At 45.1% G+C, this 23,851-nt stretch overlaps 1 protein-coding gene across 2 annotated transcripts in view; it reads right to left on the bottom strand.

Moving 5' to 3' along the window:
* Positions 1 to 22,956, bottom strand: part of ZMAT4 (zinc finger matrin-type 4) — a 214,857-nt gene extending 191,901 nt beyond the window's left edge. Inside the window, exon 1 of one of the 2 annotated variants that reach the window (XR_015695364.1) lies at positions 22,706 to 22,956. Coding sequence is in view for 1 of the 2 variants with exons in the window: in XM_087703765.1 (XP_087559891.1) it covers positions 22,706 to 22,753 (48 nt within the window). In the remaining variant the exon portion in view is untranslated. The remainder of the gene's footprint in view (positions 1 to 22,705) is intronic. The other variant, XM_087703765.1, reaches the window with a different exon arrangement.
* Between the last annotated feature and the right edge of the window lie 895 nt (positions 22,957 to 23,851).

The following is a 23,851-nucleotide window of genomic DNA, read 5'->3' on the forward strand; positions in this document are numbered from 1 at the left end:
AGACCTTTTATCTTTTGCTGAGGTCGTGTACAATAATGCTGTTCACAGTAGCACAGGACTCATGCCGTTCAAAATAGTGAGCGGTATGGACTTCGACCCAATGCCTGAGTATCCAAGGGATCCCCCCTCCTCAGTCAGCTTGACTTATTGGATGTCGATGCTGAAATCAACCTGGGAAAATGTCAAAAAGGCACTGGCTAAAGTGGCACAAACCTATAAGAAACAGGCAAATAAACACCGGGCTCCGCAACGGCCATTCCGGGTAGGAGAGAAGGTTTACCTCTCCACAAAATATTTGAGATTAAAACTGCCAAGCAAGAAACTGGGGCCAAAGTTTATGGGACCATTCCCCATAGTAAAGACCATCAACCCAGTCACAGTGCAAATGAAACTACCTCGATTGTTGGGGAAGATACACCCAGCGCTTCATAGTAGCCTCTTAAAACCTGTGATCAGATCCACTCTGAGACCACTACCCCGGGAGCCCCCGGGCCCTATGGTCATAGGGGGACAAACCCATTATGCAGTTCAATGAATCCTCGATTCAAGGTGGCACAAGAGACAACTCCAATACTTAATCAAGTGGAAGGGCTACCCATTATCGGAGGCATCTTGGGTGAAAAGTAGAAATATCCAGGCTGATCGCTTCATAGCAAAATTCCATGCAGAAAATCCAAGCTAGCCTGGGGGAGGGACACATCCTTAAGTTATATACCTGTACTCAAATTGTCTTTGTGTCACACAGGTCGCTTTCGGGAAGTGAGGGGGGCCGGATGTCAACTTCTAAAGCATTGCCATGAGAATTATCAGGCTGGCATGGAAGGGGAAATTCCATGCATGCCTTCGGCCGGAGTCAGATCTCATGTCTACAGCCTAGTTGGAGAATATGAATTATGATGCAGGACAGAAGGGAGGGAATTACAGGGGTAAAGTTCAAACGCAATTAAGCAAAAGCAGTGTTGGCTCTACAGGAGTCTACACCAGAATGTCGATCCTAATAAATGATTGGATTTCTTTTGAACTTTGTCTGGAGGCTCGTAAATTAATTAGGTCAGCTACTGGGAACTTCACATCGGGAATGACTAGCACATATATGCAAGGGGAACCTTTATCTTTTTACCTTTTACAATGGAACAGTGGTTGCTAAAAGTGATAGCATTCATTACAGTAAAGATATTGACTAAATTTAATACCTGTTGGAAGCCCATCTATTCTCTGCCTCCTGAGTCCCAGCTGATTGGGAGAGAATGGGGATTTTGCAGTACCATTCCCCTGGAGTGGGTGAGAATAGAGATTTTACAGTGTCCTTCCCTCGCCACTCCCACCAAGCAACTTCCACCATGCCATGCCCACAGAACCAGTAGTAAAAAATTTGAATCCAACCACTGGCTATAATGTACAGTTCTGACCACATGTTGAATTTTTCTTAGCACAGCCTATGAGCATCCCTGGAAACAGCCTCCTACTGCCTGAAAATCACCTGTCAGGTGCAAAGAATCGAACCACATATTAAATTCCAGTTAAAATCATTTTTTTCTGATGTCTATACACAAGAATCTTGTGAAATAATGATTGTCACTAATTTGGCATTAGATAAGAGTCAACGGACTTCAAGGGGAGCTGGATTTCAAACATTTGTGGGAATGTAACAACTCCACACTAATTACTATCTTGACTCCAAGCACATATCTCTGCCTGGTCTTCTCCTTCACCACTCTTTCCAAAATGTCCCCTTATGACATCCTAGATCAGAGGTATCAAACTGGCAGTCCATAGGCCAGATGCATCATGCAGAGGCCACGCCCAACCCAACTCCGCGAAGGGAAAAAAATGTCACAAAAAGTCACATGAGGGCAATGTGACGCCTTGAGTTCAACACCTGTGTCCAAGATCATGTATTTCCTTCACTCTGCTTTGTCTACTAAACAGGAATATTGGGGGGGGGGCAAGTCCCCCAGATTTATAATCTTCTGTCTGACTGGCTTCCTTGGTCTGAATCCATCCTTTGAAAGGCTGATTGTTACTTTGATTGCTGAGTTTTCCATGGTGGCCCTGGGCCAATCATCCCCATTACACCCACCCCACCCATTTATTTTAAAAAAAACCTCCTCAGTTCTTCCTGCTGCCAATTTTTACGGAGAATAACAACACTGCTTGCTAATTAGTGTCGATCACAGAGCCCTTACAGAAACCAGCCGAGAAGTTAACAATATCTGTTGTAAGTATTTGTTCCTGAAGACTGCATGATATACACACAAGCACTTCTCTTCTTATAGGAAGCATCTCAAAAGGGTGGGAGTAAACTTTATAAATAGCCTTTATCTCTTTTTAATGGAATTTCCCAGAAAGAAAATACAGAAATTGCAAATCGCAGAGGAGGGCTCAGGAACCAGACATAATAAATTGTGTGGAGCCGAACAGTTTTAAGAAAAATCCTGTGATCAGTTGGATCATCTTTTGAGAGAAAGATAGTGCTGTGACCAGAATGAATATGAAATATTAAGCAGACTATATTTTTTTACCCAATGCTGGATGGTGCCATTAATCATCCAGGAAGAATATATCCTAAATACAAAATGATTGTGCAGCAAATATTAGTACTACTATATGCTTCCTTGGTAAGGCCACACTTGGAATAATGCATCTTGTTCTGGTCACCTCCATAGAAAAAAGGTGTTGAGATTCTGGAAAGTGTGCAGAGGAAAGCAACAAAGATGATTAAGGGGCTGGAGACTAAAACATATGATGAATGGTTGCAGAAACTAGGTGGGTCTCATCCAGGGGTTGGCAACCTATGGCTCAGGAGCTGCATGTGGCTCTTTCATCCCTCTGCTGCGGCTCCCTGTCACTGGTCAGCTCCACAATTGATAGGACTTTCAGTTAGGACAGGTAGAGGAAAAAGGATGCCGTGCTAGGGGGAGAGTCTATGGTGGGGAAACCGGACTTCCAGTCATCTCCAGAACTGAATGGGGGGGCTTCTGGTTAGGATCTTTGTGGCTCTTTTGAGTGTTTAAGGTTGCTTACCCCTGGTCTAGTCTGACAAAGAGAAGGACTAGGGGTGACATGATAGCAGTCTTCCAATATTTAAAAGGTTGTCACAAAAAGAGGGGGTCAACCTATTCTTCAAGCACATGAGGGCAAGACAAAAATAACAGGTGGATACTTATTAAAGAGAGATCCAATCAAGAATGAAGGAGAAATTTTCTGACAGTGAGAATAATTAACAAGTGGAACAACTTGCCTCCAGAGGTTATGGGTGTCCCATCACGGGAGGCTTTAAAGAAGAGATCGGACAGCCATTTGTACAGAATATTATAAAGTCTCCTGCTTGGGCAAGGAGTTGAAAGTAGAAGACCTCCAAGATCCCTTCCAACTCTGTTATTCAGTATTCATTCCCTTTTGAAGCAATTCACCAGGGAAAGCCTGCATCCAAAACCCAATTCAAAAACTCCTTTGCCTTTGAGATCAGAGCAAGACAGGACTATGGTGGAAGGTAGCCTGGAGTCCTAGGAGGAAGAGCCTCTTTCCAGAAGGCAAGGAGACAGTGGAGCTTTGAATGTCTGGTAGGCAGGAAGAGAGCAAAGACAGACCTCCCTAGAGATTCAGAGTTTATCTAATAGTTATGCAGTGAATTGTTACAATCTGGTAAGATTTCTAACTAGGTGAATAACAACAGATGAATATTCACTAGCTGAATAACAATAAAGAAACTATTCAGAAGTAACTCCAGGTGTCGTTCTTGGTTCTTTGGGACTGACAAGGACAGAATGCTGTTTTTGTGGCCTGCCAGGGGCTAGCAGAGCTGGCAGCAGAGTCCGACAGTGAGGAGGTTGGGGAGGAACATGGGCCAGTCCTGGAGGCTGGGGAAGGCTCTGTGTCAGAGGCAGAGAGGGGCCAAGGCCGTCTGGCAGTTCTCAGATGCATTTGGAGTTAGACAACAGTGAGGCGGAGGAACAGCTGGAACCTGTTCCCAGTGTGCACATGCACAGAGCTGCCAAAAGAAAAGAACAGCTAAGAAATCAGGGTTGACTCAGGGTAAAGCCACAGGTGGATGGTGAATGGCCCCTCCCATAGGAAATAAAAGGGGAGCAAAAGGGGAATGGGCTTTTGCAGGAAACAATTTGTTCATTTGTTTGTTTGTTTGAGGAGTGTGAAGATCTGTCCGTGAATCTCAGAGACTCTGTGCCAAGTCTTTCCTCACACAGCACTGCGTTTGAAAAATATTTACATGGCAGCTTTCCAAGCTAGATAAGGTCTGTGGTCATAAATTCACCTTTGAAAGACTGTTTACCAGGCCTTTGCTGGATGTGAAGGAGAGGAATTCACATTCGTTTAATTAAAGTTTTTGTCGGGACCAGGGATGTGCTTTGTACTTTTTGGGGAAGCCTCAGTCAGAAGGGGAAAAAAAGCAAAACAGGTTATCAAAATACATTAGCATATGGCTGGCACCATTGGTGGGTTCGTTCTGCTGTCTTTTTTTTTTTTTGACTGAGCAGACTTTTGGGGGGCTGAAAACATTCCCAAAGGATGGGGAAGGATGAGAGGCATATTGGATGCATTCACCGCACAGGAATATGCACCGTCTGGCAAAGCAGTGAGTTTTAATTTTATTCATTCCCCCTTCGTTTGCATATGATGCAATTTTCTTTGGAAACCAATCCGTGTGCCATAAGCACCACCTGTATGGGTGATGCATCGAACTGCCAAAATAACAATAGCCATCATCTCCCGATGCTTGTAAATGAGCATCGCAGGCAGAAGATGGATTGAGGACCTGGGCCATTTTGTCTAAGGAACCAAAAGAAAAGAAACCCAGAAGGAAGAGGAGAAGCTGTCTGTTCTGACCAAGGCTTCCCGAAAATGAAACTAACTCCTGGTCCCAACCCCCCCCCCTTTATTAATTTCCTGTGAATTCTGCTCATTCACATCCAGCAAAGTTTTTCAAGGGAAGATTTACAGTCACAGACCTCATCTGGCTTGGGGAGCTGCCAGGCCAATATCTGCAAAACCTGGCAAAGAGTCTCAGAGAGTCACCAACCAATTAAGCGAACTAATTGTCTCCTGCAAACTCCACTCCCCTTTTGCTCCTCTTTTATTTCCTCTGGGAGGGGCCATTCATCATCCACCTGTGGCCTTACTCCTAAGTCGAGCCCTGTTCTTTAAATGTCCCCTTTGTCTGGTCACTCTGCGTATGCGCACACAGGAAACAGAATCCAGCTATTTTTCTGCCTCAGTGATGTCTGACTCTGAAGGCAGCTGATAACTGGCATAAAGCCCTGGCCCCTCTCTGTTTCCAACACAGAGCCCTCATCAGAGCCTTCCCCAGACTCCAGGACTGGTCCATGTTCCTCCCCAACCTCCTCACTGTCCAAATCTGCTGCAAGCTCTGGCCACAGCACTGACATAGGATGATGGGTTGGAAGAAGGCAATTGCAAAGTGTCAGGAACTGATTAATGGACGATGCCCGTTCTCACAGCAGCAGTGGGAAGTCACCCAACCAGAGGGCGACTTGAAGGTCATGCAGAGAAATGAGGGAGAACATTTTCCATGCGCTTTCGGTACATCTCCAAAGTATGTTTGGCAAGAATTGGGAAACTATCGATCTTGAGCTCTTGCTGAATGTCATGCAGCCCACCCAGCCATGTCTGTAATGCTGAGCACTGTAGATCAGCTATCCTCAAGAGCCCCAAGTCCTCAGCCCTGATTTATGGTCTTCATGTTGTGGAATGAATCAAGTTGTGTTGCACCAAATGAGAAACGTGGCTTTATTGAACATTGCTTATGCTTCATCATGGCAAATCTAGTCAGCATACTAAAAAGCAGAGACATCACCCTGCCAACAAAAGTATGTCTAGTCAAGGCTGTGGTTTTCCCAGTTGCAATGGATGGCTGTGAAAGTTGGACCATAAGAAAGGCTGAGGGCCAAAGAATGGAGACCTTTGAACTCTGGTGCTGGAGAAGACTCCTGTGAGGCGATCCAATTGCAAGGCAATCCAACCGGTCAATCCTAGAGGAGATCAACCCTGACTGCTCTTTAGAAGACGAGATCCTGAAGAGGAAACTCAAGTACTTTGGCCACCTAATGAGAAGGAAGGACTCCCTGGAGAAGAGCCTAATACTGAGAACGATGGAGGACAAAAGAAGAAGGGGACATCAGAGAATGAGATGAATAGAATAGAATAGAATAGAATAGAATAGAATAGAATAGAATAGAATAGAATAGAATAGAATAGAATAGAATAGAATAGAATAGAATAGAATAGAATAGAATAGAATAGAATAGAATAGAATAGAATAGAATAGAATAGAATAGAATTTTATTATTTGTATGCCGCCCTTCTCCGGGAGGACTCAGGGCGGCGAACAATTCAAGGGGGAAAAGGGGAACATAAAAAACGAAATACGAATAATAAAAGTAAGCAACAGTCACACAACCATACATATCGAGAGGGGAGGGAACTCATCACCCCCAGGCCTGCCGGCAAAGCCAGGTTTTAACGGCTTTTCGGAAGGCCTGGAGAGAGGTGAGGGTCTGAATCCCTGCGGGGAGTTCATTCCAGAGGGCCGGAGCTGCCACAGAGAAGGCCCTCCCCCGGGTAATAGCCAGATGGCATTGGCTGGTAGATGGCACCCGGAGGAGGCCAACCCTGTGAGATCTAATGGGTCTGTGGGAGGTAATTGGCAGCAGGCGGTCTCTCAAGATGGCTTGCGAGATGGCTTGGATAGAGTCAATGAAGAAGTCAGCGTGAGCTTGAATGGACTCCAGAGGATGGCAGAGGACAGGAAGGTTTGGAGGAACATTGTCCATGGGGTCACAATGGGTCAGACATGACTTTGCAACTAACAACAACAATATGCTTCATCGATGCTTATTAATATCTAGACCAGCATTTCTCAACCTTGCCATGTTTTAAATCACTGGGTTTCAATTCCCAGAATTCTCCAGACAACCAGGCTAGTGGGGAAATTCTGGGAGTTGAAATCCATCCATCTTAACCCAAAGGTGCTTTTTCTGGAGGCAACTGAACTTTCTGGTGCTTCAACCACCCTCTAAAAGGATGCGAACAACCAGCTGTCTGCAAAGAATGTAAATCCTTCTATTCCCCACCATCCAGTCAGAGCTGAAGAAGCTTCTTGGATGAGAAGCTAAACATCTTTAAAAAAAACAAGGAAGTCCAGTTGCCTCCAGAAAAAGCACCATTGGGACAACTGTGATCTGGATGATTGAGAATTTTTCCATCCATCTTAAATTTCGCAAGGTTGAGAAATGCTAGTCTTGATTAAGAAGGTGATGCATTTGAGTTACTAATGATCTGTTATGATTGGTGGGGCATAGCAACTGAATCCTTGTTCATTGGCTAGTTTGGTTTTACCCAAGTCCAATGCGTGCCAGAAGGTAGAAATTCTGAAAGGTAGAGACACTTTTGGAGTGCCCCAAATTGGAGAAGGACTGAGACTGGAGAGAAAGCTTGGGACTGCATCATAGTTGGAGAAAGAGGCAAAAATGAAGGGTGTGTGTGTCTGTGTGTGTGTGTGTGTTTGTCTGTGTCTGTGTATTCCAGCAAAACTCTGGAACACCTCAAGCAATTCCAACCAAACTTGTTACACAGATGACTTACTCTCTGAAAACAAATACTGTGGGAGTAAGACACCCCTAATGCCCCTCAGGGGATGTGTTCTGTTAAGATACAGCCTGTTGTACCTTCAAATGGCTTCTACCGTACTGTCATAAAATAGCTTATACTGTGCAGCGCAGTGGAATTGCCATGGTAACAGCTTCACAGGACTCCATAAGGGGCTCCCTCTGGTAAGGGGGAAAATCCAACATTATACCAACATTAGAAATTATGTTTGGTCCAGACATTTTCAACAAGGCTTTCATTATTTTGAAGATAAATATATGGCCATGAAATGAATACCAGGGCAATGCCAGGTTATCAGCTAGTCATACATAAATTAAGAGTTCCCTTCACTCTCAGATATACAACTCAGCAAAGGGGAGGAAGAATATTGGCTATTTACTACGAAGTAGCCAGAGGTGTCCAACTTTGCCAATTTTAAGACCTGAAGCCGTGATGGCTGGGGAATTCTGGGAGTTGAAGTTCCCAAGTCCTAAACTTACCAAGGTTGGACATCCCTGATGCAGCCATTGGGGAAAAAAAATTGATTGCTCTGTCAGAATGAGTATGCAAATTCCTTTAAAAAAAAAAAATCTCAGGGCAATTCCCCATCCCACCCCCATTGCTTTTCCTTCTCATTATGGTTCAACAGAGCCTTTCCTGTATGCTTCATGCCCCAGTGGGTTAGCAATAGCATTGACATCTCTTGTCCTTGGAAATTCTGATTCTTGGCTTCACTTTGACAGAAAGCATGGAAATGTTTCTGGCTACCCAAGTACTTGTTCTGGCTGGTTAACCGTGTGTGTGTGTGTGTGTATGAGAGAGAGAGAGAGAGGGAGGGAGGGAGGGAGGGAGGGAGGGAGGGAGGGAGAGAGAGATGTTTTTTAAAAGGTTGCTTAGGCCAGGGTTTCCCAACCTTGGCAACTTGAAGATGTCCGGACTTCAACTCCCAGAATTCCCCAGCCAGCATTCGCTGGCTGGGGAATTCTGGGAGTTGAAGTCTGGACATCTTCAAGTTGCCAAGGTTGGGAAACCCTGGCTTAGGCAAACTTGCAAATGATTGGGGTTTGACTTTCTGGAGCTGCTTTTACCTGTCAAGTTCTCTTGGTATCTTCTTTACTGTCTAGACCAGGGTCCTGAGGGATGCATCAGGGTTGTGTTTGATCTCGGGGTGGGCATGGCCAGCTCAACATCACTCGTGTTGGGGAGCACCTGTGGTGGCCAAGTGCTAAGGCAGGACTTCCCTCAGACCCTCTCTCCCTCTCATTATAATCTCCTTCCTTCCTTCCCTTCTTCATTCTCCTTTCTTCTTCCTTGTCCTCTTTCCTTATTTTTCCTTCCTTGCTCTCTTCTCATCTTTCCTTCTTTTTCTTTGTCTTTCCTCTTTCCCTTCCTCCTTTCCTGTTCCTTCTTTTTTTGGAAAAGTTTTTTATGTTCTCTATATACAATTATAGGTATACATTTGCATAGTTGTTATTCTTTTTTACCTTCGTCGGTGTTATACATTTGTCATTCCATTTACAGGGTTATAACACACCGTTTGGGCTGCTTTATTTACCATCCCTTGCCTGTTTTAACACCACCTTCTTTTCCCTTTCTTTTCTCCCTCCTTCCCTTCTCTACTTTCTTCCTTCCTGTCTCCTTTCCCTTCCTTCCCTTACCTCTCCTCTACTCCTCTCTTCCCCTTCCTCTTCCTATCCTCTCTCCTTCTCCCTTCTGTCTTCCTCTCCTCACTTCTATCTTCCTTCCCTCCTCTTCCTTTCCTCTCCTCTCCTCTCCTCTCTTCCTTTCTTTTTCTATTGTTGTAGGTGTCTCTTACAGCTCTTAATTTTTATTTTCTTGGTGGTGGAATTTTCGCAGACACCAAAAATAGTTAAATATCATTTCTTGTTCCCTTCTCAAATCTATCCTGGTTATGTCCCCCCCCCCCTTTGCATCTTACTTTTGAATATATACTCATATATTACTATTTTCTCCTGTTCCTTCTTGAATGCTCAAATTCAAAAGAGGAAATATTCCTCCTTTTGTTTTATTTTTTTTTTGTTTTGCCAACCCTCTGCCAGTGAAAATGGAGCCCAGATGGGTCACGCATGGCACTCCCAAGCTCCATTTTCGCTGGCAAAGGGATGGTGGGCCAGTCCTTTGTTGCTTCCGAGGCTTCATGGCCCAGATCTAAGCACCCCGCAAGCTTTGAGTTTACAGGCTGAAACACTGCTTATTGATTTATTAAACAATTTTAATAAATGTATGAGCTGCTCTTCTACTCTGCCTGCCCATCAAGAGTCAAAAAAACAATGCAGTTATAAAACGACAGTATGTAAATGAAAAATTGCACCATGGCCCAGATAAAACTATAGGCAATTCTTGACCTTGCAACAGTTTAACACAGGTCAAAGTTCAAAGTTAAAACAGCACTGAGAAAAAAGTGACTTAGATGGTTTTTCACACTTACAATCCTTGCAGCCACTCCATATGGGGTCACAGGATCAAAACACTTGGCAATTGACTCATAATTATGACGGTTGCAGTGTTCTGGAGTCATGTCATGTTTTATATTGCACTTCCCCTTTCCCTACGAATGTAAGCCGCCCTGAGTCCCCTCAGGGAAAAGGGCGGCCTATAAATCCCAATAAATGTCATGACTTTTGGTCATCGTCTGACAAGCAAAATCAATGGGGGAAGCCAGATTCACTTAAAAATGGAGTTATGAAACTAATAACTTTAGTGATTCACTTAACCACCATGGCAAAAAGTGTCATCAAATGGGGCAAAATTCACTTAACAAATGTCTTACGTAGCAACAGAAATTTTGGGCTCAGTTGTGCTCATAGGTCAAGGACTGCCTGTTACTGGTAGTCATCTGAATAAGATGAGAGAAGGGATATATATCTTGAGGTCCAGATTCAGACATTATGGGTGCTTTTATAAACCAGGGGTCTCCAACTCTGGCAACTTTAAGAATTGTGGACTTCAACTCCCAGAATTCCTCAGCCAGCTTTGCTTCTGGGAGTTGAAGTCCACAAGTCTTAAAGTTGCAAGGTTGGAGACTCCTGGTATAAACCATCCATTAAACATGACTTCATGTCTTAATCTCAAGCAAGGAGTCCCCCGAGAGGTGGGTCCCTACTAGTTCAGACTGGTAGTGGTTTGCCGACCTGGGTTGTTGGAACCAGCAGCGACCCAGGCCTGCTACACCTCCAAACCAGTTCCCCGATCGGTGCGGCATATATTTTTTAATGTTCTGCGCATACACAGACGTATTTATGAACAACTGCACACGTGCACAGAGCATGTGTCTTGCATGTGTGTGAGTAAAATTGCACATGCACTGAACCAGCAGTAATGCTGGCAGCAACCTGGATTCCCCCTTATTAAAGGTAAAGGTTCCCCTCGCACATATGTGTTAGTCGTTCCCAACTCTAGAGGGCGGTGCTCATCTCCATTTCAAAGCCGAAGAGCCATCACTATCTGAAGATGTCTCTGTTGTCATGTGGCTGGCATGACTAAATGCCAAAGGTGCATGGAACGCTGTTACCTTCCCACCAAAGGTGGTCCCTATTTTTCTACTTGCATTTTTACATGCTTTCGAACTGCTAGATTGGCAGAAGCTGGGACAAGTAACGGGAGCTCACTCCGTTACATGGCACTAGGGATTTGAACCACCGAACTGCCGACCCTTCTGATCGACAAGCTCAGCTTCTTAGCCACTGAGCCACCATATATATACAGCCTAATACAATGTACAGCTCAGCTCTGAAATTAACGGCCAATAAATCCTAATATCATTGTCTCCGTTGTGTATATATACAATCATGCAGGATGAAAATTGCACTGCTTGTGTTGGTTGGATGCCTCTGAATGCCAATCACAGGGGAGCAATCTAGTCCTGCTTTTGGGAGACCTAACAGGGAGAGAGGCTGCTAAATGAATATTTTAGTCTGACCCAGCAGGAGCCTCGATGATTCTGAAAGTGTCCATTTCATTTTAAACCTTTCTGTATTATCTTCGAGAATCAGTGCTGTATGCTCCCCTCTGGAGGCTCAAACAAAGCAAACTGAATTTCAAACCCTAAAAAAATATTCTTCCCTTGGAACCACTGCCATAAGGAGTAGCAGCCTTTTGGCTTGATAACTTTTCTAGACAACCTATGACCCATTGGGTTATTATTTCACAGCTATCTCTTTGCCTAAACAGGGAAATAGAATGACTATGTGTTGTGGCCTGCCAGCGGCCAGCAGAGCTGGCAGCAGAGTCAGACAGTGAGGAGGTTGGGGAGGAGCATGGGCCAGTCTTGGAGGCTGGGGAAGGCTCAGACAAGGGGTCTGCATTGGAGGCAGAGATGGGGCCAAGATTGTCTGGCAGTGATCATGTGCCTACAGAGCTAGATAGTAATGAGGCAGAGGAACAGCTGGAGCCTGTTCTCAGTGAGTATAGAGCAGTCAGAAGAAAAGAACAGCTCAGAACTCAGAGTATACTTGGGAGTAAAGTCACGGGTGGAAGGTGATGGGCCCCTTCCATAGGAAATAAAAGAGGAGCGAAAGAGAAGTGGGCTTTTGCAGGAAACAATTTGTTTGTTCAGTCATTAGATTCATTTCAGGATTGTGAAGATCTGTCCATGAATCTCAGAGACTCTGTGCCCAGTCTTTCCTTGCACAGCACCTCATTTGGAAAACATTTACATGGCAGCTTTCCATTATAGATAAAGTCTGTGGTCATAAATATTCCTTTGAAAGATTGTTTGCCAGGCCTGGGTGAATGTGAATGAGGGGAATTCACATTCGTTTAATAAAAGGGGTTTTGTCAGGACCCGGGCTCTACCTCATGCTTTTTGGGGAAGCCCAGGTCAGAACACATGGGAAAAAAGCAGTGCATATAGGTATGACTTCTGATTTCCTACTGGCTTCCCCATTGACTTTCCTTGAGGGAAGCCGGAAGGAAATGTTGGAAATGATGATGCCATGAACTGCTGCTGATGGCATGGCAGGATCAAAGTCATCAAAACTTTGCCAAATTTGAATCACAATGGGAGTCACAGATCTCAGACTTTGGACACGCTCTTTAAGAAAGCCCATTGGTTCAAAAATTGTTGCCCTAGGATACACTATTTCACCCAACCAAAGGTGACAATCAAACAACCATGAGAGTTTAGTAGTGTATAGATAAGCACTCTTTCACCTTTTCCATTACAATACCAGGATTTCAGCACTCAAATAAATTAAACTCAAAAATAGGCCATACCCCACACTAACTTGATTTTCCCAGCATGCACCAGAACATTCTGAATGGGCTTGATCCCAAGGGAGAGGTGAAACATGTCATTAGTCATGAGTACCTTCATGCCCACAAAAGATCTATCTTGAATTCCTTCTTAATTTCCACTTATTTCCTTTGACCGTTAGTAGATCAGATTCTTGTAAAGAACATAAGCTTACAATAAATCATTAAGCACATTTGAACTATCTGGATCACCTGATTTTCCCGGTGCCTGACAGTAACTGAATTAACCAATTTTCTGGATTCACATTATATTCTGAATTATAAAGTAGCCACAAGCCACAGACAGACAGAGAGACACAAACATGTTAACCGAAGATTAGCTTGATGTGGGAATGCAACATAAGGTTTTGAGTTGCTTTCACCTCTGGAACAAGCCCAAGGTAGATAGATTCCAATCCCCAGGATGCTCCAAAATATTTTAAATAATACTACAGTGTTTTCCCCAAAATAAGACAGGGTCTTATTTTCTTTTGACCCCCAAAATAAGCGCTTGGCCTTATTTTCAGAGAGGTCATTACTTTTGAAGTGCAGGAGGAGGCGAGTGTGGTCACCTCATGGCTGCTGCTGTGTTTCAATATTTTGGGGGAGGGCTTATTTTTGTGCATACGTTCAAAAGCCTGATTGGACTTATTATGCGGTCTTATTTTAGGTCTTATTTTAGGGGAAACGGGGTATCTTTTCCTTTCTTTGTTTAGTTTCTATTAATGAAAAAAAATCAGAAAATCAAAAGCAAACATTTGGGAAGGGGTAAAACAATAAATATAATTCTGGGAATTGAAGTCCACAAGTCTTAAAAGTCACCAGGTCAGGAGGCTCCTGCACTACAAGGATTCAAGTGAAAATATGAGAATTTTAAGAATTTTAAAAACAGGACAAACCAAAAAAGGGGGGAAATGTAGGAAAAAGTATTATAGCACCCGTTGTTTGCTCCTCCCCCATTCTTCCCCAACCACTACTCTTTCCTTAAATATGTTTATTCTCTGCTTTAGATTTCTGTGACGATTATTTAATTCTATTTCAATCCCTTTAATTATTTTTGCAAGTGTCTTTTTTTCAGAAACATTCTTAGCATGTCTAACATTACACAATCAAAATGGGAGGGAAACCAGCCTTAGAGAAGCTTACACATATGTATGCGTTGGACACACAAACACCCCTCTAAGGATCTTCTGTGCACAATTATTAATTAATCGCAACTGAGGCTGAATTTGCAAAACATGCTAGCTTGGGATGAAATGGATTTGGGCAGTTTGTGAGTTAGATCAAAGTGAACCCAGCTTCTGTCTTTCCCTATGGTGTGAATTAAGACCTCACATTAAACCAGGGGTCAGCAACCTGCAGCTCTGGAGCTGCATGTGGCTTTTTCATAGCATTTCCTCTGCCTTCTCTGTAGTAGTGAGCCATGGTGGCGCAGTGGTTAGAGTGCAGTACTGCAAGCTGCTTCTGCTGCCTGCCGGCAATTTAGCAGTTCGAATCTCACAGAGACTCAAAGTTGACTTAGCCTTCCATCCTTCCAAGGTGGGTAAAATGAGGACCCAGATTGTTGGGCAATAGGCTGACTTTGTAAACTGCTTAGAGAGGGATGTGAAGCACTGTGAAGCAGTATATAAGTGCTATTGCTATTGTCCCCTCCCCTCCTTCCTTCCTTCCTTCCATCCATCCATCCATGGTGCAAAGTGGTTAGAATGCAGCATTGCAGGCTGACTCTGCCCACAGCCAGGAATCCTGACCAGCTCAAGGTTGACTCAGCCTTCTGTCCTTCCAAGGTGGGTAAAATGAGGACTCAGATTGTTGGGGGGCAATAAGCTGACTCCGTAAACCGTTTAGAGAGGGCTGTAAAGCACTGTGACGTGCTACATAAGTGCTATTGGTAGTACCCTTTTCCCCCTAAAATAATACCTAATGAGAAAATAAGCCGTAGCATGATTTTTCAGGATGCTCATAATATAAGCCCTACCCCAAAAATAAGCCCCAGTTAAGATCATCAGCCAGATGGACGCAATTAGTGCCACATTTTCCCCAAAATAAAACCTAACCAGAAAATAAGCCCTAATGCATCTTTTGGAGCAAAATATAATATAAGACCCAGTCTTATTTTCATGGAAATATGGTAGTGGCTGCCCTCCGGACTAAGTTTCCCCTAGATATGAATGCCCCCCCCCACCCCGCTGTGCTATGGTTCAGAAGAACTAGGAAGAGCTGGTTCTTCCCCCAAGCCTTTGGCATGGGACAGTGAGACCCCTAACCTCATTCTACTTGTCATCTTTTGTTTTATTTATGTTTTATTCATTTGATGGTAATGCCCTTGTTTGTGAGTCACCCAGAGTTGTTGATGAAAGTCAGGCGGCATCCAAGTTTAATAAACAATGATGATAATGATGATCAATATGTTTTCAGATCTACATTCAAACTTAAGTACGTTGTCAAACTCTGGCCAATGTGTACCCATAATTATTATCTTGCTCGACAGCATCCCTAAACCACAAGTTCAAAACACAGTCATTATTTAAAAATAAACAAATCATTTACACTGCTGTATGTTGTTTTACTTAAGTTGCATAATATGGTTGCTGAGCTTGGCTTGCTTCATTTATCAATTAGCTAAAGCAATTAGCTCATTCTGCAAACATTGTAAGGGAAGGTATTAATATGGTTTCCCAGCGTAGTCCTATCACTTCGGTGGGCAGAAAGACGGAAAAACAGCCGGTGCAATTTATACTAAATGCTTTTCAGCTGAAACCCAGGATGGTGTTTTTTTTCTTGCCCACGTAGACTGTTTCAGAATTTCTGAATGAAGAAAGAGAGAAGAAAGAAAGAAAGAAAGAAAGAAAGAAAGAAAGAAAGAAAGAAAGAAAGAAAGAAAGAAAGAAAGAAAGAAAGAAAGGGGAAGGGAAGGAAGGAAGAGAATCCATGGATCATGAATAAAAGCCATTGAGTCTAAAAAGAATAGCAGCTGTTTTGTCTCGGCTGTCATTTCAACTGAAACCCAGGATGGTGTTTTTTCTTGCCCGCTTAGACGGTTTCAGAATTTCTGAAATAAAATGTAAACCCATCCTGAAATCCTTACATCCTTCAGAAAACAACCCACAAGAAAGAAAGAAAGAAAGAAAGAAAGAAAGAAAGAAAGAAAGAAAGAAAGAAAGAAAGAAAGAAAGAAAGAAAGAAAAAGAAACAAAGAAGGAAGGAAGGAAGGAAGGAAGGAAGGAAGAAAGAAAGAAAAAGAAACAAAGAAAGAAACAAAGAAGGAAGGAAGGAAGGAAGGAAGGAAGGAAGGAAGGAAGGAAGGAAGGAAGGAAGGAAGGAAAAAAAACTGGACCCGTGGATCATGAATGAAGGTCATTGAGTGTAAAGAGAATATCAGCAGTTTTGTCTCGGCTGTCATCCCAGGAGCAAAAGGGGAGAAGATTAGACTCCCCCAAAAATTGCTTTTGATGCTAGAACAGTGGATGTGGGGAGAAACACACAAACACCCCAAAAAAACAAAGATATGAATTCCTGAGCTCGGCCCTATCCTCCGAGTTACTCAATGTGTTCACCGACATATTCAAACTTGCAGCGTAGCAACTTTCTGAGTAGCACAGAAGCAAATTCCTCTTTGGTGAACCTCGGTTCTGGCTGTAATTATACTCTTCACCTACAGATACTGCATCCAGCTTTGGTCACCACACTATAAAAAAAGATGTTGAGACTCTAGAACAGTGTTTTTCAACCACTGTGCCGCGGCACACTAGTGTGCCGTGACATAGTGTAAGGTGTGCCTTGGGAAAAACACCTGCCTATAGTCAATATAGGCACAGAGTTAAATTTTTTTAACATTTTCTAATGGTGGTGTGCCTCGTGATTTTTTTCATGAAAAAAGTGTGCCTTTGCACAAAAAAGGTTGAAAAACACTGCTCTAGAAAGAGTGCAGAGAAGAGCAACGAGGATGATGAGTGGACTAGAAACTAAAATATATAAAGGACGGTTGCAGGAACTGGGCATGGATAGTCTAGTGAAGAGAAGGACCAGGGGAGACAGGACATCTTCCAATATTTGAAGGGCTGCCACAGAGATGAGGGAGTCAAGCTATTCTCTTAAGCACCTGAAGGCCAGAGAAAGAACAAAGGATGGAAACTGATCAAGGAGAGATTCAACCTGGAAATAAGGAGGAATTTTCTGACAGTGAGAACTATCAACCCATGGAACAGAAGTTGCCCGGAAATCGTGGGAGCTTTATCCCTGGAAGCTTTCAAGAAGAGACTGGACTGTCGTTTGTCAGAAATGGCGTAGGGTCTTCTGCTTGGGCATGGGGGGTGGACTAGATGACCTACAAGGTCCCTTCCAATTCTAGTAATCTGTAGATGCACGTCATAGTCTTTTCCATCCTCCCAGGAAACAGTAACAGAGTTGGAAGGAACCTTAGAGGTCATCTAGTCCAACCCCCTGCTCAGGCAGGAGACCTGTATCAGGGATTTGAATCATCGAACTGCCAACCTTTCTGATCAACAAACTCAGTGTCTTAGTTACTGAACCACATAGTCAGTAGAAAGAGGGGGCAGTGAAGGTGTACGGAGGAGAAAGCCACCCATTTCTCCATTCTTTCCTTCCTCTTCGCTCTTCCCCCAGTTCTTTCTGCAACCACCGATTCTTGCTGCAACTTTCTTTCAAGCCATATCTCCTTATATTCCCTATCAGCCCAAACACCTTTGCCAGTTGGCAGCAAAATCCTTCAGAAAACAGCCACATGTTTCTGGCAAGTAAGGAAAGGCTCTTGAGGTGGAATCTATCACCGATAGCTGGAGACACTGGCTTTTCTGCTATGCTGGGAGACAATGCCCAGTGCCTGGATTTCTAAATGAAACTCTTCGTGCTCCTCGCCACACCCAGACCCCCAGTTTCTCTTGCAAGACCCTTCACTCCTCACCAGAGCCATGCACTTTTAAAATTAGAAAGGAAGGAAAGAAGGAAGGAAGGAAGGAAGGAAGGAAGGAAGGAAGGAAGGAAGGAAGGAAGGAAGGAAGCTCTGCAGTTAGCAGGGCTGCCTGCGCCCAAACCCATTTTGCACTATTTCTTTCCCAGAAACATTCTCATTAGTAAAGCAATGCTTGTTTCAACGCTTGATTACAGATTGAGAGACTTGAAAGGGACCTTGTAGGTCATCTAGTCCAACCCCCTGCCCAAGGAGGAGACCCTACACCATTTTTGACAGATGGCAGTCCAGTCTCGAAAGCTTCCAGGGATGAAGCTCCCACAACTTCCAAAGTTGATTGTTCTCGCTGTCAGAAAGTTTCTCCTTATTTCTAGGCTGAATCTCTCCTTGGTCAGTTTCCATCCATGATTCCTTATCTGGCCTTAGGGTGCTTTGGAAAATAGCTTGACCCCACTCCTCATTCTGGCAGCCCCTCAAATATTAGAAGGCTGCTATCATGTCTCCCCTGGTCCTTTTCTTCACTAAACTAGCCATGCCCAGTTCCTGCAACCATCCATTGTATGTTTTAGTCTCTAGTCCCCTCATCATCCTCGTTGCTCTTCTCAGCAATCTTTCTAGAGTCTCAACATCTTTTTTTATAATGTGGTGACCAAAGCTGGATACAGGATTCTAGGTGTGGCCTTACTAATGCTTTAAGACTTTGGAAAATAGCTTGACCCCCCCTTCTCTCTGTGGCAGCCCCTCAAATATTTGAAGATGCTATCCTGTCTCCCCTGGTCCTTCTCTTCACTAGATTAGCCATACCCAGTTCCTCCAACCGTCCATCGTATGTTTTAGTCTCCAGTCTCCTAATCATCTTAGTTGTTCTTCTCTGCACTCTTTCTAAGAGTCTCAACATCTTTTTATAGTGTGGTTACCAAAACTGGAATGCAGGTTTCTAGGTGTGGTCTTACTAAGGCTTTATAGAGTGGTATTAGTAACTCACTTGATTGCATCAGTGTCCCCCTACCACCACCAAAAGTGAGAAAATAACAAAGGGGCCTTTTTTTGGAAGAAAAAAAGAATTCGGCTGGGCACAGATCAGGGTTGTGTTTGGAAGGTGGCTCGTCTGATACACTCATGGTGGGGAATCTACAGCTCCCGCCACCTCGAGTTAAACAGGTTTGGCAGATTTCCGTAACTCTGGAAAAACAAAAAGCTTGCCTGAGCAAGGATGACAGATGGATAATAGAAAACCTGCATGTTCCTGCCAACAATGCCTCCATCCTTATCACCCTCAGCTTTCACAAAAAATGATTTATTTGCTGGAGATGTTCACACAACGCACTTCCCTGGGTGAATTAACCTATTTTCAGGGCTCACCCGATCCTTCCAACTGTCTGCTGACACAACAGATTGAGTTTGTGTGACACTGGAAGGACTCTTACAGCAGGAAGGCCCACTTGAGTTTCACACGTCGGATGAATAGCTACCGTTGGGTCCTTTCTCGATGTGATTAAATGTATTGTGCCAACACTGTTGTGGTTTACCATCTGAAAAAGAAGTTTGACATCCCGGATCCCCACTGAATGATGGTCTTTGCAGTCAAAGGCAATAAGGAGATGGGTTTCCAGGATAGGAGGGGTATATTCCAGAGGAGTAAAAGGCAACGTAGCCCAGATACCATGTGTGAGAAAAAGTGGGTGAAGGCAGCCACTCCTTCATCATTCACCGAGTATATTCTAGATCGGGGACAGCAACCACATGTGGCTCTGGAGCTGCATGTGGCTCTTTCATCTCTCTGTTGCAGCTCCTGTTGGCACCACAATTTTGAGATGACCATCCGGTTGGGAATGGGGGAAGCACGGCACGCCAGGAGGAGACAGTATGGCAAGGAGCAGATTTTCCGGTCAGCTCCACAATTGATAGGGCTTTCAGTTAGGACAGGTAGAGGAATAAGGAGGCCACACTAGGGGGAGATTCTATGGTGGGGGAACCGGACTTCCAGTCAGCTCCAGAATTGAATGGGTGGGCTTCCGGTTAGGATCTTTGTGCCTCCCAGTGTTTTCTTTTGTGTGGGAAATGGGTCCAAATGGTTCTTTGAGTGTTTAAAGTTGCCGATCCCTGTTCTAGGTGCAGATAGAAGAGTCCTCAATTTGGCAAGATTCTGTCTAAAGGTATGAAACAATAAAGAACTCAAGTTGGAAGGATCATATTGCATTATCCTTGATTTTGGGTTTGATACTTTTGGAGGGTCCTACTAAGGCAACCGATGATACCATTTCCTTGTTGATGTCAATAATTCGGCCCTGAGATTTGTTTAAGAGAAACAAAAAGTGTCCTGAACCACAGCAGGATTGTTACTCTGCAGAAATAACACCTCTCTTGCCCCCTCCAGATTAAAAAAATGATAAGATAACTGTTACTATAGAAGGGTCTCCCCCCAAGACAGATGTTAGCAATCATTAGATCCATGCATGGCTGGCTGGGGAATTCTGGGAGTTGAAGTCCACATCTCTTAAAATGGCCAAGGCTGAGAAGCACTGCATTAGATGCTTCAGCAGTGAAGAGGCTGGAGAAGGAATGGGGAGGCCCAGCTTCAGTTCCTCTCTTCATCTGACAACTGGGTAGCGTAATGGTGAAGATGTTGGGGAAAGGAGAACTGGCTCATTATATATATAACCCTGAGCTCTTGAAGAAAAGGCAGGTATAAATCTTTAAAAAATGAAATAAAAGAGCCTGCAAGGTGTAGTGGTTATGGAACTTGGCTAGGCATGGGTCCTTGTCTCCTGCCTTGGACAAGTGTTGGACTAGAAGTCCTGCAAGGTCCCTTCCAGCCCTATGATTCTCCGCATCCTTTCAAAGTGCCTGGGGATTAATAGATTAACAGAGTTGGAAAGGACCTTATAGTTGATGTAGTCCATCTCCACGCTCAAGCAAGAGACCCTACACCATTTCTGACAAATGGCAGTCCAATCTTTTCTTGAAAGTCTCAAGTGATGGAGCTCCCACAACTTCCGAAGAAAACTTCTGTTCCATGGGTTGGTTGTTCTCCCTGTCAGAAAATTCCTCCTCATTTTCAGGTTGAATCTCTCCTTGATCAATTTCCATCCATTATTCCTTGTCTTGCCTTCAAAGCTGTTTTGGAAAATAGCTTGACCACCCCCTCTCAGCGACATCCCCTCAAATATTGACTGCTATCATGTCTCCCCTGGTCCTTCTCTCCACTAGACTAGCCATGCCCAGTTCCTGTAACCGTCCATCATATGTCCCCTCATAATCCTGGTTGTTCTCCTCTGCACTCTTTCTAGAATCTCAACATCTTTTTTAGAAATATGGTGATGAAAACGGGATCCAGTACTGTGCCTTCTCTCCCCACTGGAATAAGGTTGTTGGTCTGGAAATCCAGTAAAGGGAGATCTCCAAGTAAGTCTCTCAATTCTCCAGGGAAAAAAAGGGGGGACATCATTCTAACAAATGATAAATATAATACTTGATTTAAAAGACTGGCCCAGGAGATTCTGGATGAATCATCTTGCTGCATATGTTTAATGCATATATTTAATACAATAAACGGGTGTGCGGATTTTGGCTCAGGCTTATTTTTATACTTCAGGTGTGAAACCACCTCTGAGCCTTCACTTTTAATCCATTTTCAGCTGGTTGACACTCTCTTAAGCTGAGGCATCGGCTACAATCGGCTCACTACTGGCATCAGCGGCATTTTGCCAGCTATTTTCTTCCTCCTTTCCCGCCCTTCCTTTCCAATTTGCAGGGGTTATGCCTTGATTTTTTCCCCTCCTCCAGGTATGGAGAAAAGTGTGGAGTCAAAATAATAATAATAAAAAAATCACCTGTTGAATTTCTGCCCATCGGGTTACTGCTCCGGAGATTTGCATGCATTTCCGGTGCCAAATTGGGGCAAAGCTATTGGTGAAAAGTGTTGTGAATTACATGAATTCAAACTGGACTCCAGGAGTTGGGGGTGCAAGTAGACTTGGTCCCCCCCCCCTTCCAGGGCTCACCGGGCTCACACTGTTGCAGGCCGTGGCGAGGAAGGCGCAAAGAACAGCTTTGGTACACAACATGTGACCAATCAGCAGCAAGAAGGAAAGCATGGAGACCTCACCATAATTGGACTGGTTGCATCTTAATAGAAGAACTGATTCTGTATAGAAATCTCCAAACTGGATCCCCAGTGTGAGGTCTGTGCTGTCCAAATTCCTTTCCTGTAGCAGCATCCTCTAGTAGTTTCTCAGAGGTTCTGGGTGGCCCTCTCAATTGCAAGCCTTGTTTTACTATCCATCTCAACCCACACCTACAAGTTGCTGGAAACAAACTTCCGCTAGGCCACCTCCCCTCTGGGGAATTGGCTATCCATCTAAGTAGAGGCATTTACTCAAGAGTAAGCCCCACAGACCCTTCACTGGACTAGCCTGCTACAGAATCTCTCTCTCTCTTACACACATACACACATACAAACACACAACACCAAAAAAACAATGCACATTAGAAATATGCCAGGTGAACAGCGACTTCCCCTCCCCACCCGCCCACACCAGGGATGGATGAATGGAATCCGGGAAAGATTTGAACCCAGCTCTTCCCTTGCTTGGAGGCCTCCTTCCCACGCACGGACGGAGGAACGGTGGGGAGTTTCCCCCCTCCCGGGGGGGGGGGCTTACACCATAGCCACCCCCTGCGCTGGATGCCTAAAGTTGGGGGTCGCATGGGATGCCGTGAGCCCCCCGCTCCGCAAGTCAAGCACCAGACGCGCGTGTGGACAGCCAAACCCGGGTGGACGGACGGACGGATGGCTGGGTAGACGACACGCGTTCAAGCCTTCCCACCCACCCGCTACTCCCCCCCCCAGCCCGCAAGCCGCCCCCCAGCCCCGTAAAACTTTTTTTTCCCACGTACCTGCAGAAGCAACACGGCGCCGGGCGCGTCTTCAGCGCCAAAGGGCATCCCCCTGCGGGCAGGCAGCGGCTCCGCCACCAGCGCCGGCGGCCCAGCGACGGAGGGGTCCCGCAACCCTCGCCAGCTGCGGTGGCCGCGACGCCCGCTCGCCTCGCCCGCTGCAGTGAGAGAGCGCTGGGATGCTCGGACCGGCTGGGCTCGCAATGCATCGAGCGATTATTTGCTGGCTCTCGGGCTCCGCCTTCCGCGGCTACTATTGGTCGGCCGGCCGACTGCTCGGCGCGGCACCCGCTTTGGCCGCAGCGCGATGGAGAGAGGAGGGAGGGAAGGAGGGAGGGGAGCGTTCTCACGAACGGAACCCGGGGTCCGGAGCTGGGCGGCTGGGGGTCAAAGGCGGAGCTTGGCCTGGCCTGGTTTGGTTTGGCTTGATGCCCGAGTAGGAGGGGGTCGCCCTAGCCAGCGGCGTCGGCTTCTCCCACCATGTCTGGAGAGTGGTACCCAGCTGGGTTCTGCCACCTGTAGGTTGGATGGAGAGGCGTTTGCCAGCATCGCTGAGGGCGGAAAAGGGGCTGGCGCGCTCCTTGCGATGGTGGGGAAGGGTCGAGATAGGGAAGGGGTGTTCAGGGCCCCTGGGGGTGGGGGGGGGAATTAGCCCCCTCCCTCCTGCCATCTCTCCCTCTCCCCCCCCCCAGCCTCAACCAACCCCCCAGCCTCCTCCGAGATGCCCTGCTGGAATGAAATTGAGCCTCCTAGTACCTCCTCCCCATCTCCACAGGGCACACTGGAGCAGGAAACTGGTAGGCGGCTGGAATTGTGCCACCTGCAAAGGGAAATCGTGCCCAAGGTGTGGCTCGCTTGTGGGGATGAGCAACACACCCCATCTGCCACAAGGACTAGAAACCTTGTCTGAACCCAAAAGGTCTCACCCAACTGTGAACTGCCAAATGGAGAGTGAAGGGACAAACTGGAGATAAAGAGCATTAAAAAATTAATCGTGGATTTATTTTGTTTCTTTGTTTTGGGGATGGATTCGGAGTTTTTTGCAGCTGTGTTAAGATTTGAATATTTCCATGTTTATTTCCAGGAGAAATTTCCAGCTGGATGATATTTCTTGTAAGGCCAGGGAAACTTGTAATGTTTTTCTTT

Source organism: Thamnophis sirtalis, unplaced genomic scaffold (assembly GCF_051295495.1).
Source record: "Thamnophis sirtalis isolate CommonGarterSnake01/CBP01778 unplaced genomic scaffold, rThaSir2_p1.2 scaffold_2, whole genome shotgun sequence".
Taxonomy (NCBI): Eukaryota; Metazoa; Chordata; class Lepidosauria; order Squamata; family Natricidae; genus Thamnophis; species Thamnophis sirtalis.